The sequence below is a fragment of the Centropristis striata genome, chromosome 23 (assembly GCF_030273125.1).
Source record: "Centropristis striata isolate RG_2023a ecotype Rhode Island chromosome 23, C.striata_1.0, whole genome shotgun sequence".
In the NCBI taxonomy this organism is placed as follows: Eukaryota; Metazoa; Chordata; class Actinopteri; order Perciformes; family Serranidae; genus Centropristis; species Centropristis striata.
The window spans coordinates 19457011-19470992 of record NC_081539.1 but is presented as its reverse complement, the minus strand read 5'-3'; the positions used below and the strand labels follow the sequence as shown (position 1 = coordinate 19470992).

At 37.8% G+C, this 13982-nt stretch overlaps 1 protein-coding gene across 1 annotated transcript; it reads right to left on the bottom strand.

Moving 5' to 3' along the window:
• Nucleotides 1-1697: 1697 nt before the first annotated feature.
• pdk3a (pyruvate dehydrogenase kinase, isozyme 3a) lies at nucleotides 1698-13982 on the bottom strand. The gene is made up of 11 exons (XM_059326816.1): nucleotides 13596-13982; nucleotides 11042-11183; nucleotides 10844-10915; nucleotides 10192-10376; nucleotides 8739-8828; nucleotides 8288-8365; nucleotides 7986-8062; nucleotides 6013-6114; nucleotides 5828-5935; nucleotides 5574-5687; nucleotides 1698-5015 (listed from the first exon to the last, which is right to left on the bottom strand). Exons 1-11 carry the CDS (start codon nucleotides 13696-13698, stop codon nucleotides 4866-4868), a joined length of 1221 nt encoding a protein of 406 aa, XP_059182799.1. The 5' UTR covers nucleotides 13699-13982; the 3' UTR covers nucleotides 1698-4865.

Sequence of the window (13982 nt, the reverse complement as noted above, 5' to 3'; positions counted from 1 at the left end):
ACAGACTAAGAATTATTCTAAGAAAACTGTATGAAACGACAATGAGCCTGTGGGAATAGCAGTCTACAGAAGCCTGGAGAGTCAAGTAACAAAAAAATTCTGGTGATCTATTTTCAAAGCCTGATCTTAATTGTTTTCTCTCCCGTCTGTATTATTTTAAAAACAAGCGAGAAAAGGGTTTTGCTTTTATTAGGATAATCTTTCCAAGTCATTTTTATGTCTGAAAACAGGTGGGGAAACAAAGTTTGGGGCAGGTGATTTCTTTGTCAGGATCATTTGAACACATTTGTTGTTGCAATACTTATTTCGGCCACAAGAGACTGTAGTGCACCACTACCACATGTTTTCATGTTTTCTCCCAGGTGAGTTTTCATTTCTCCATGCGCTATAAATACAAGGTACATATATTGTTAGTTAGCCAGTTATAAAACATATAAATAAATAAATAAATACGGTTGTATCTTACTTTTGACTAGAAATGTATTTTAATTAGCACTAATTAGGACGTGGGAGAAAACATAAATGCTTTTAGTCCCATTTCAAAGGTGGGATAATGGTGGTGGCTGAAATTAGTATTACAACAACAATTTACAAAAATGATCCTTTTTTCCAATCATGTTATAAACACAGGAAATAAAACCATTTTGATCAAAAAATTAAAAAATGAATAACCAGATTTTTTTTCCTTTTTTCACTTGCCACTCAGGGCTTCCATAGAAGCCGGTATGTTCCTGAAATAATGGGGAGAAAATAGGTCTAGTGAGAGATAAGTGAATTTGAGAGGGGGGTTTCATCACCCCTGTTGTACAGCTTTATAATCTATTTGTAAAGTTAATGTGAAAAAATGAGTTTTAAAATGAAAATGGAAACAAGGTCTGTCCTAAAATTAGAAACTAAAACAAGCCCTTTAGATCCAAGTCTTGGATTGCACCTATTGATTGTGCTGAGTCAGAAAGAAAAAAAAACGCCTTTATTTATTAGCTTCTTGAATGTAAACTGAGTCTTTGAGACCACACTATACAGTAGAAAGTCAATGTAATCACTCTAATTTCTAGTCACACGCCACACAATCATCACCGCCATTTAGTAGGACATACAAACATCACATCTCGCCATGATCGATCAGTAGAAATATTTGTGGATTTTCATCATAAAAAGCCATGTATATTTTGACAGTTTGCCATGTTTTATCTTTCAGTGTTTAGCAGAAATTCTTGCTCTTTGGAATTTGATGTCAGCTGTTTATTAAACCCGGCACACTTGGAGACCAGCCTTCCTCTAGGATTCTGATGATACTTGAAATATACCGTAATTGAAGCCCTCCAGGTGAACTGTCAGGTCCTCAAAAGCCAGATTATCACCCTGATGTTTTATTTGCTATTATTGGAAATGTATGTAACAACTTTTTTTTTCTGCTCACTCAAGCCAGGCCGGAGCAGACCTCTCTTCCACCCCGACATTACAATAAATACCCTAATGCAATATAGAGACCTTAATGTCCTGTACGCACTACATGTTAATCTGCACTATATGTAAAAACAAAAACAAAAAAAAACTTTGGGAATGTGTGTCTTTTTTTATTTTTTAAATTTCAATGTTCAAACGGCTTGATATGTAAATAAATCAAAAATCTATAACTGAATGTGAATTAAAGTGCTTTTCACCTTCTTATAGAATCACAAGATGCACAGACGGGGTCGCACACAACAGCAGTTTGCTTTATTGTCAGGTTGGACAAGTTGATCTCATGCTGAATCACGTTATTAGACTGCTTTATCACCTTTTTTTTGGTATATGATGATGCTTTAATTGCATATCTTTGCATGACCAGCTCCACAGTGAGCAGGTCATGCATACGAATACATTTGTTTAAGCTGGAGGTACAGTAGGATGGAAAACAGAGTGATCACTCCACACTGGCTGCATTTACAGCACATTATTAATAATTATATACACAATATTTTCTAAAATACCAGAGGTACAGAGACTTTTACAGTAAAGGTTGACGACTACTGAAGATGAAAGATCCTCGGGCCTCTATATCACACGACTGGAATTTAAACTAACAGTCCTTGGCTGTAAAATGTGATTATGACTGATTCGAGGTGGTGAACTGAGGCTTTTAAATGAAGAGAACTGTTGTGTCTAGCTCATAACATTTCCTTCACAGCAGGTTTGTCACTGAGCAGTGACACTGGCAGGTTACGAAGGCATTGGCAGTGATGAAATCTTTCAGAGAGGCTGAAAAGCGGAGAACCTACGGGATGAGGACGCTTCCCATACTGAATTCTTCATCTACACTTCTTTTCTTTTCGCGTCAGACGGAGCTAAAGGAGAGAATGAAGTCACTTCAGATTATTTATATTATTCACAAACTTTTTTTCCCCTATGTTTGATAGAGCTGTGATCATTCTCAGTAAATATATTGCTATTATAAAGGTTTTGAGAGTGCAAGTGGCGACCTCGGATCTCACTTGATCATAATTAATCTTCCATTTATAAATAAAATTAATTGAATGAAATACATACGTGTTGATTCAGTAAAGTGCACTAAAAGTTCCTGAATGTGATTCATGAGAGAAAGATCAGACAGTTTGATGCAGTAGTTCAGTACCAAGAGATTACAGAGATTAGTGGCTCCTTTAACCACATTAAATGTCCCCTGTTGGCTTTTCTAAACACTTATTGATATATTTTTTGTTTAAATAAAGAAAATGAGGTGGGCCGTCCACTCACTCTAAGAAATAATTAGAGGAAAATCATTAAAAGGTAATAAACCTGTCAGGTATGAATGCCCCATGGAAGCCCTGAGAGGAACGTGACATTATTTTTTTGTTATAATTTTCACAAAATGTGTTAAAAATAAAGAACTTCATTCATTACTTTCCAAGTCTGATCTAAATATTTTTTTTCTACTGTGTTTATGACTTAAAAACAGGTTAAATCTAAATAGCTTCTTTTTTTCAATCAGTTAATAGGTCAGAAAAAAAGTAATGCCAGGTGTTTTTTTCAGTGTCAGAATCATGTTTTTGTTGTAATACTCATTTTGGCCACAAGAGGCTGAAGTGCACCACTGCCCCAGTATGCAATGATGCCTTCATGCTTTATAGGTAGGTTTTAATTTCTTGCTCTTAACACAAGGTACATAAATTGTGTCTTACCAAGTTATGTAACATTACTGCCATGTCTTTCTTTTGGCTAGAAATGTATTTTAATGAGTGCTAATCTGCTGTTAGCATTAGCTGTACTGGAGTTAGCCTGTTAGCTAGCAAGCAAGAAACATGTTGTTCATAGCTAACCAAAAGCTACAACTGAGCAACATAGCTGACGTTAGTTTACTGTAACATTAGTCATGGTAACAGGTAACAGGGACACTTCAACCCTTGTGAGAGGCCAATTAGAAATAGAAATAGTTTCCTTTTTACACCTGTTAAGTCACAAACACACGAGAGAACAATTGACATCAGCATCGTTTTTTTTACTTGCCTCTCGGGGCTTCCGTAGTTTCCTTTGCAGTTTAGCTGTACTTTCTAATCCTGCTATTTTTCACTCATGGCAATTAAAACAGAAGCACATTTTAAAAACACACAAGCTTTGTTCAAAGTCCTTTAGAATACAGTCAAGATTAGTAATAACACAAGTGGGACACCGGGCTGACTGATGAAGCACTGTTAGGGTAAGTCCAAGCTGTGAGCATGTTGCCTATTTAACACGGCAGGTCCAAAATGTTTGCAGGACAAAGTGAGAAAGGAGATGTAATGATGTGTTTCTAATTTTACATTTGTTAGATGCAACAGGTCCATTCCTCTGTTAGGGTTCATACAATACATCATGCTGGTGTGGTTGAAGCAACTAGGCATTTTTAAGCATCCTTCAGACGCTCCTTTGGTCCTTGTTAAATCAGTGCAGAGCTGGCTTGCAAGCAGATATGTCTGATGAGGGTCAGTATTGCCAGTATTGGTAAGCTGTGTAGGTGGTTGTTCAGGTAACTCTTATCAGTAAAATGTTAAAATATAAATAAAATACACCAAGTTCCAGCAGAGCCTTCAAGGCAGACTTTTTAAAACATCAAATATGTTAGAAGTAAGGCTTTCTCTTTGACATTAAATAAAACTTCTAGATCTCTAAAAAATAAAGTGTGTCTTGATGCATTGCTTCCTATAATTTCCCAAAAGATTTATTATCATCTCTCATCTATAGGCAATCCCGTCCCTTTCCCAGGCTTAAATACAAAACAACTTTTTACTATGCCAATGAAACACTGGCTTAATTGTGCGTTCAGTCAAAACTCTCTCCCAAAGAAGGGAAATGAAACCTCCTCCTCTTCCCATTTGCAGTGAAAGTCGAACCCCTCTGCTTGTGTTTGAGAGGGAGAAACAGAATACAGGCCTTCTCTGGTGCTGAGAAAGCCTCTCAATCAGCAGTGCAAGGCTTATTCAGCCACAGGGAACTGTGGCCCTGTCAGCAAAGAGGAATCAGGCCAAACTGTGCATGAGACGGACAGAGAGGTGATGGTGATGCAGTGAATTTAGCTCGAAGTAGTGGCCAGATAGAGGAGGAAATGGAGTCAACATTAGTAAAGATTCACAAGAGTCACTTGACTAAACGACTGAGGGGATCTATCATTTGGAAGAGGTTCATTTTAAACTTCATCTTGGGAGAGCCAGTGGTGATACCACAACATTGAAAGCTACGCTGATGAATGTAATTGCCATTGGGTACAAGTATAAGTCAAGGTCATACATCTTTTCCCAAAACTTTAACCACCGGAATGTAAAAGTCTGATCTTAAACGAAGCATTTACCCAAGGGCAACATTTCATCATACATGCTCTGGGCCGGGGTTACAGCGGGGGTCAGGCAGAGTTATCTGTTGGCTTTGTATTTGGACTTGCTGGCATCACGTGGCTCTTTGCTGGGGTTGCTCCAGTCGTCTGCCTCGGCGCTGGTCTTATAATGTCGCCATGCCGACTTGTTGAAGACAGGAAGACGCTCGAAGGACTCGCTGGACAGGGCCTTGGAATAAAAAACACAATTCAATGAGGACTCTTGACAGGAATAGTTTGATTTTAGTTTTCTTGCCAAAACTTAGATGATGCTGGATATAAAGGCCTTAACACACTGGGGGCTTAAAATTAAAAATGTGAAATATCTGCCTGCAAATATTGGTTGATGCCCTTATTCTTGTTTTTTGGTGGGGAAAAAGACGTTTTTTCACCCTGTAATATTCACATTCTGTGTGACAAAGAACAACAGTTCCAAGCATAAGACTGGCAGCAAGGGGCCAGCCGACACTGACACTTCCATTATAGTTCCTATGAAACGGAAGAGATAAAACATCTTAAGAAGTGACCTTTAAACTGGCTGGTAAGTATTTTTCTTTCTTTCTTTTCAATTTAATAATGAACAAACAACCCCTCGCTTGCAGGCTTAATGCTAATGGCCCTCTGGCTGCAGCGTCTGCTTGGCAAATAAAAGCTCAAGCTATTCCTTGAAACTCTGACTTCGCTGAGTCATGTTTCAGAGTTCGAAAAATCCTCACAACATGCTCCACATTTGACGAGCTCACTTTACCTTCAGATAGATGACAGCATCGGTGCCAACGCCCTCCATGGAGTAGAGTTTCAGGTCCCCCTGGAAGTATCGGGCATAAAGCCTAGAAATTGGCAAACCGTAGCCAAACCCAGCCTGGGTGGGGGAGGGAGAGAGATTGGTTCATTTCCCCAATGGTATGCCTTTTATAAAAATGTATGGGCTGATAAAGGTTTAAATGGTCACTTGGGTCAATACTGATTTGATTGTGTGTGTGTGTATGTGTGTGTGTGTACCAGTGGGACAGCTCCTGGCTCCAGGCTTGGTGTGGGAGCAGTGGAGTACATGTAGTTAAATAGGCGGTCTATCTTCCTCAGAGGAACTCCTCCTCCTCTGTCACTGATCTGAACACAGAACATGGAGATGGAGCGAGAAAACACAAATATGTGTCTAATAATGTGTGTGCTTGGGTCTCTTTTACCTTTACGGAGAGATCCTCTTTACCCAGAGTCACTTTTGCCTTCACTGGTGGTAATCCCTCTTTATTGTTCTCATGAAGCTCCACTGTGGCTCTCATTGAGTTCTGTAAAAACACCCACAGAGTTAATTACCTCAGCTCAGCTCAGTCTTTATAGAATTACATTGACATTTTTATAACATTTAAGAGAGAGATTTTAAGAGTGCTTAAATCTTGTGGATCCCTTTAAAAAAAACAAAACCTCTCGTTACCTTGGAGGACAAAAATGTCTGCATCAAAAATCTGCCATTAGATTACTTATTATTATTATTATTACAAATTTAGTACAAATTTTAATCAACATCATTCCTGATTATAACTACCAAATGGTAATTAATGTTCAGAATTTTATCCCTTTAAATGCCAGTTTATGCACGCAATACCCCTGCTATTCTTTATAAAGTATACACAAAAAGTTCATTATTTACTGAGGAAAAAAATTAACCTGCTTAAACCATCTTGCAGGCCTGTCCAGTGCTCTTATAGTCTTTATCTTGTGACAGAAGAAACTTCAGGGACAAGGTCCAAATTTAAGCAGCGCACACAGACTTAAGGCAAAAAATATTGTTAAGGTGCATCTCCGACTCTGAGGAAGACGCACCTTTTTTTAAAATTTTTTTTTTTACAGTGGATTTTTAGGCTAGTTAAGTTGCAAAAAGCTTAACTTTTCTCAAAACAAAGCTGCAGAAAAAAGCGATTTAGTTATTCATGTATTTATTGAATTGTTAATATTTATTGAACTATTCCCATTTAATATTATAAATAGTCTTCACCAGGTTGACTGACACACAGGCAGAGAGAGAGTGGAGCAGTGTTTGGCAAGTTAGCGGGGATATCTGTCGATTTAATTGCATGTATAACTAGGCATGGAGCATGAATGGAGCTCATTATCTAACGTAACTGTAATTCTGTACTGTAAGAGACTTTGGCCGGGTATTTACACGGTAGTTTCAATTTTACTTGGTGGTTTCAATTTTACGCGGTGCGTTCAAGGTCCCGCGGAAAAATACGCCATCGCGGAATCGTAAAATCCTGGGGGACCTTAATACATCAGCAACAATAGTGAAAACCAGGAAAATAGCATGTAGTTTTACCAGTGGTGGAAAGTAATTAAGTACATTTACTCAAGTACTTAAGCACACTTTTGATAAAGTTGTACTTTACTTTAGAATTTCCATTTTATGTAACTTTACATGCAAATATTGTACTTTTTTACTCCACTACATTTAGCTGCCAGCTTTAGTTACTTTCGGGCTGAGATTTAACAAAAAAAAACCACATGATACACTTCAAGTCATTTGACATTGGCTGAAATTAAACCTCAAACCTCATATTAAGAAGATAAAAATGAATCTTACCTTGAGGAAATTAAAGTGATGCATAAATGCATCAATAATAATAATACTCCAATAATATATTTGGGATATATAAAACAATCTGAGTGAGGTCATCCTGCATAAAAAGTACTTTTACTTTTGATAGTTTAAGTACATTTTGATGCTGATACTGTTGTACTTTTACTTCAGTAAGTTTTGAATGCAGGACTTTTTCTTGTAGTGGGGTAATTTCACAGTGTGATATTAGAACTTACTTAAGTAAGGGATCTGAATACTTTTTCCACCACTGATTTTCACAGAGGGCAAACATGAGAAATGGGTAAATCTGGTGGAAAATAGTAAAAAACTACAATTTAAATGGCAGAGTTCTAAGTTGAAAGACTGATATAACAGAATGCATGACTTTATGCAGGGGGATCAAGCATTTTAGCATGTTTTTGTCCTCAAGTCCTTGAGCGTCTGTATTTAAAGAACACAGCTTATTATAGACTAATTATAGGATCTGAGGATGAATTTACAGAATGAAAAAAAAACCTTTACCATTGCCATTTGAATTAACTAACACAGCCACTCAGTTAGATTACCACCTCTGACGCTCACCTTGAAGAGCTCAAACAGCATGTGGAACAGATGAGAGGGAACATACACTGCCTGGATGGGCTTTTCAGGAGCCTTCACTGGAAGACAGGAATGAAAGGGGCGTGAGGAGATCGCACACAAAGCTGGTTCTTTTGAAGTTAATGAGATGGTGAACATTGTGATCATTACACGACTAAATTTGGACTCTAAAGCTGCAGCCAGACGCTCCGGATAGACCAAACAGAATGCACTGCTTCATTACAGCTGTGTGACAGATTACAGGGAGAAACGGTTTGAATGCACGTAGGAAGAAAATCTCTTACTGTTGAACTCTTCAATCTTCAGATCGGGAGCTGCCAAGTAGTACTTCTCACACAACATCTTGGCTGTGTCGTAGGCATCTGATAGAAGAGGCAAAACAACACGAGTCAGGGCAAAACATGCAGAATATGTTCACTGTTTACATTTGGATTCTTGTCACAGGTTATTAATGTAGCTTTTGTTCCTTGCCCGGTCACTGAGAGGGCAGTTTTGGATCCGTGCTGCTGAAATTCTTTAAAAACTATCACTATGTAAACATCATGTTTAGTGTTTGACTTGTGACACTGCTGATAGTTGTTGGTGTGATACAACTCTGTTTCCACTTTGCACTGTGCAAATATTTGCAACCAAGCAAAACATTCCAACTCAAAGATAACAAAGTATTTCCCAAAGATAGCGTGCTCTATGCATTTACATTGTAATGATTGTATAAAATGATGATTTTAAACTCACCTCTGACGACTTCAGCCACACTGCAGGTGGGATCGATGCTGCCGATGTGTTTTGGGTGGGCGGGGTTGGTGTCGTTACCAAACAGGAGAGCTGCACAGAAAGATGGAAAAAAGAGCGAGTTGCAGAAAAATGTCAGCATCAAAAATCAACTCAAAATCATGTTGAGATTAGTGTTGGAGGAAGTGTTCAGATCTTAAGTTACGTAAAAGTACTAATACCACACTGCATTATTATAGCATTATTAGCATCAAAATGTACTTAAAGTATCAAAACTAAAAGTACTTGTTAAGTGATTGCCTGATACATTTATGTAAGCAGCATCTTCTTTTCTAAAGGTAGGGCTAATTTTAACTACTTAATATACAGTTATGAGGTTTAATTAAAAAAAAAAAAAGTCTTATAATTTTAAATTGATCATTCATTTTGATCAAAACTGATAATAATGTTAACTATTGACATGAAAAGTAACCAAAGCTGAAAAGTAAAGGAGTAAAAAGAACAATATTTGCCTCTAAATGTAGTGTAGTAAAAGTATAAAGTCACATAAATTTTATTATTTATTAACCTTTATTTAACCAGGTTTTGTCCCATTGAGATCCAAGATCTCTTTTTCAAGGGAGACCTGGCCAAGAACGGCCAAATGCTCAAGTAAAATTGAACTTAAGTACTTGAGTAAATGTACTTAGTTACATTCCACCACTGGTGAAGATACTAGGTCATTATTTTGAGATATTAAGTAATAACTTTGACATAAGTATGACCCCAAATAGAAAGGTTTCCCAGTTTGAGCCTCAGGTATCTTGTCTTTGTGCTGTATTAAATTGAATAAAGGTCACAAAGAATTTGCACATCATTGCATTCTGTTTTTATTACCTATAACCATGGTATCCCCAACTTTTTCAGAATGTAGCTTGTAAATCGTATTTTAAGATTCTGAATCTTTATTTAGAGATAAGTAGCTCTAAATCTGTGACAGTTTTACAAGAGATCATTATTTGTCATTATTTCAAGATTATTTTTTAGATAAGTCATTATTCTGATACTAACTCAACATTGTTTTGACTTATTCATTATTATGAGATCCACAGTCATTATTTTGAGATGCCTAGTCAATCTATCTAGTATCTAGGTGTATACCTGGATAATAAGCTGGACTGGTCTCTAAACACAGACGCTCTCTACTAAAAGGGGCAGATCTCTTGACATCTGTAGTAAGATGCTGCAGATGTTTTATCAGTCTGTGGTGTAAGTGTGTTGTTTTATGCTGCAGAATAAAGTAATTTTGATTTTGATTTGATTGATTGAATTGAATTTCTTTAAACTAACTCTATTTTTAGATACTAGTCATTATGTTGTGAAAATGTATCGTTTAAATGACTTACAGGCTCTTCTTTTTGAAGGCTAAGTTTTCATCTTGTCCCATATTTTGACCAAATGGGTTTTTGCGACTCACTGTGCTGGTTGATGAGCATGCGGAAAGAGATGCGGTTGGTGTAGAAGCGGTCCAGGAAGTACTGGATGTTGCTGCTGATGAAGGGGTCAAAGCCGAACTTCTCCTTGTACTCGATGACTCCCTGAGCCATGGTGGGAACCACATCATTGTGGCGGTTACGGATCTCAATCAAGAGCTCCAGGAAACTAAAGATACAATTGATAAAATTAAAAGAGGAGGAAAATAAAGGCAAATTATTAACAACCTGTCATGTCATGCACACACATATTTCTATCATTTAAAAATACCATGGCTTGCTTAACAGTATCTTATCATTTCTTTTTGTATTTTGGCGGCAGGATAATGCTCAGAATTAAGTTAAGTTCTTTCATTTCCAGTGAACCAAACTTTACTTGGAAGTGTGTTCTCTAAACAAATGGCCTTATCCAAATTCCTGTCTGTGTTTATCGGTCTGTCTGGCTGTTTATCTCAGGCCATGGTTACAGTATAAATACACGCCGTTACCTGTGCAGTCAGCAGAGATCTGCAGTATGTGCTAAGGGGATTATCTGCATTGCATACAGACATAAAGCCAGTATGAAACAGCTGGGCGGCTGATGATGCAGCTGTACTTGCTGTACATTTATTGTTCTTGCATTTTGGAATCACTCACTCATTCAAAGCGTGAGAGTCCTCTGGCTTCCTGTTCTCATAATCGAGCAGCTCCACAAAGCTCTGCATGTACCTGGTGAAGCAACAGGGGTCAAAAGGCAACTTTTACACACTTCTTAACACCACTACTACTACTACTACTACTACAATCTTATCAGATCAGAAGCAGTAAAGGGTGATACTTGAGGAAGTGTCTCACCATTTCTGCACTAGTCTGACGGAGGGCTGGCTGAGCAGGTTATCAGGCAGCAGGTTGACCTCTCTCATGGTGTTGGCCAGCCGCACCGGCAGCTCCTTACGCAGGAACATGTACGATGTTTTCTCACAAGCATTGTCCCTGCCTGAAAATTAAAAAAAAAACATTTTTCATGCACAGGTCAAATTTGAGATTTTGGGCCTTTTGCTTCCATGGCTTCTTTTAAATTAGTAAAAAAAAGAAAACATCCGCAATACACATTTAGGTGCTATTTTACTACAGTCTATTTGTGTTTGTACATTTTCTTCCTAGATTTGCCAAAATCCCCTCAGGGATAAATAAAGTAATTTTGATTTGATTGATTTGAAAAGTTAGCATCAGATCATGCTTAATTTGCACATCAAAGCATAAAATTTCAGCAAACTTGTAATGCAACATACAAAAAAAGATTGGTCAGTTTTTACCTTTTTCACCTGTAGTGCAAAATGTATAGAATTGTACAATACATATCTTTAAAAGCTGTTTTCTCAAAATTAGTTTTCTCGTAGTCTAAGCCACTAATCTCCACTTCAGGAGCACTTACATACCCCAGGTTTTCCAATCTTATTCCTATCCATATTCAGAAGCTTTTTACAGAGGGCTATGTATGTACATATATCATTCATAGTCTGATTTACAGAACATGTTAATCCTAAATCATGGTTTAAAAAAAAGAAAAGTGATAGGTAAGTAATTGGCTGATGATTGTATTTTCTGATTTATGCATTGAGAAAAAAAATGAAAAAAATCCCTCTGTAAAGAAATATATAATTTCCTCTGAAACAATCATATTTAACATAAAACACCAAAATGCATAGAATATAAAGTATTGTCTTGATGTAAGTAATCAACTGGGAAAGCTTCATGGTAAGATCTGTTAGTTTCTTGTACACTATCACCCTGTGAAAGTCTGGTAAATTGGTTGGCTAAAGTTTTCACTCGTGACTTCCTTCTAGGAAATATATTCAGGATTTAGTTTCTCTTTTTGCTACCAATAGTCACGATGGCTCATAGATTACACAATCCACCTTCCCTCTCTCAGTTAAGAAAATCACCAGACGTCTCAGGCAAACATACCAGCTCAAATTTAAGTATCTGCTGGGAGCTGTAGAGAGTCTCAATTTGCAACCTTTAATATGACACCTTAAACTTTGCTCACTGGCTTTGAACTTCTCCAACATGAGCAAGAACCATAGAAGGAAATCATAAATCTTGTTACCCAGCAGAGAGGGGGAGTCATGGAAAGGTTAGGGGGGATTTATGTTTTTTGATATAAACAGGAAAAACTAAATTACTGCTGCATAATCATAAATGTCTTTTTTGAAAATGACTCTGCATTTTTTTTTATTTTTAACCTCAACACAGGCCAAATGTAATTCACACAGCCCAGACAGTCACATGAACTCTGTTAACCCTCAGCAGAGAAAACCACTTAAGTGATAGTCTGTTAGGGTGGAAAAGAAAGGATTGTCAGTAAAGTTTTTCAATGCAGAGAAATATCTGCAGCTTTTGTTCTAGCCTATCATACAGGAACCGTTCTGGCCTCTTTGTGACCTCAGGAGAGAAGACACAGCAAAGATATGATGTTTTAGTGTCTTTGGGGTGGAAACTAGATGATCTGGCAGACTGAGAGGAAATGACCAATCATCTTTGCTCAAAAGGTGCAGCTTCCCCTGACTCAGCAACATAAAGGGAGGGCTCTTAAAGTGGGGTAGTGAAACCTCCAAATACTGACTCAGCCCTGGAATGACACACTCACTGCAGCTGCTGACTACCTTTGGATGATGTCTCATTTGTTCCCTTTCTTGACATGAAAAAATTACTGTTTGCTAAATTTCTTAATGCAAAACAAGTGTTGTAAACTTCCTGCGCGTGCACATCCAATCCACAGCTGTGAGAACGAATTACGCAACAGAGACGACCGTTTAATCAGAGATGGATTAAGAAAAGCCTTGAGTGAGGCTACCCACACTGTCATCTTGGCTTTCAAGTCTCATGTCAAGCACTGTTATAGACTGCAGAGAGAATTCATTATGAAAAAGAAAAAAACATTTAATGTGTGTAATAAAATACTACAATGATGCATGCACTGACATCAGATCCTGCATACTTAAATAGACCTGGAAAGATGAGAAAACATGAGGAAAAAACTGGGGTGTTTATTCTCCTCTGCATACGTGCAGTTGTCGCCGTCTTTGTAATGACACCTGCATGGATTACTGTCCACATTGTAAACAAACCTGCAACAGAAAGCCTCCATGCAGAGCCACCAGCATGCATAGTACTGCTTGTGCTGTTGGTGCAAGTTAAAACCGAATTCAATGCCATGTGATCATAACAAAGTATAATGTTTCATGGCAGCTTGAACAAGACTTTTACTATTAATAACACGTAAGAAATTGCACGTGACCCTTAAAATTCATACAAATATTGAATAAAATAATGACATTCAAGGCCCCTGATTCTTCCTTAATAGCAAGTCATTCCTTGAAGATGACAGCCCTGCGTTGCTACTCACCAAAATCCAAAAACTGCTTAATGGAGAGCGGGGACGGAGAAAATCTGGAGTAATACTCGATTTTGGGGTTCGTGTTTTTCAGCAGAGACAGGAAGATCCTCATTTTGGAAGTTTTAATGCTGATGCCTGGCTGTGACCGAGAGAATGAGATTCAGAAAACACACGACCATTTCATCCCCGGTAATGTTGACAGCCACAGGGACAGTCCTTCTCTCTCGTCGGCGTCCACATTTGTCCCAGCCCGCGGGCCTGCAGAGGACACGAAGCGAAGCGATAAATAAATGTCCATAAGGGTGCACGTAGGACACAAAACAATAACTCTCAAGAGGGCTTCCTGGATCTACATTGTTGAACATTCAGAGCTGCTCAACACATCCAAGTTAGCCG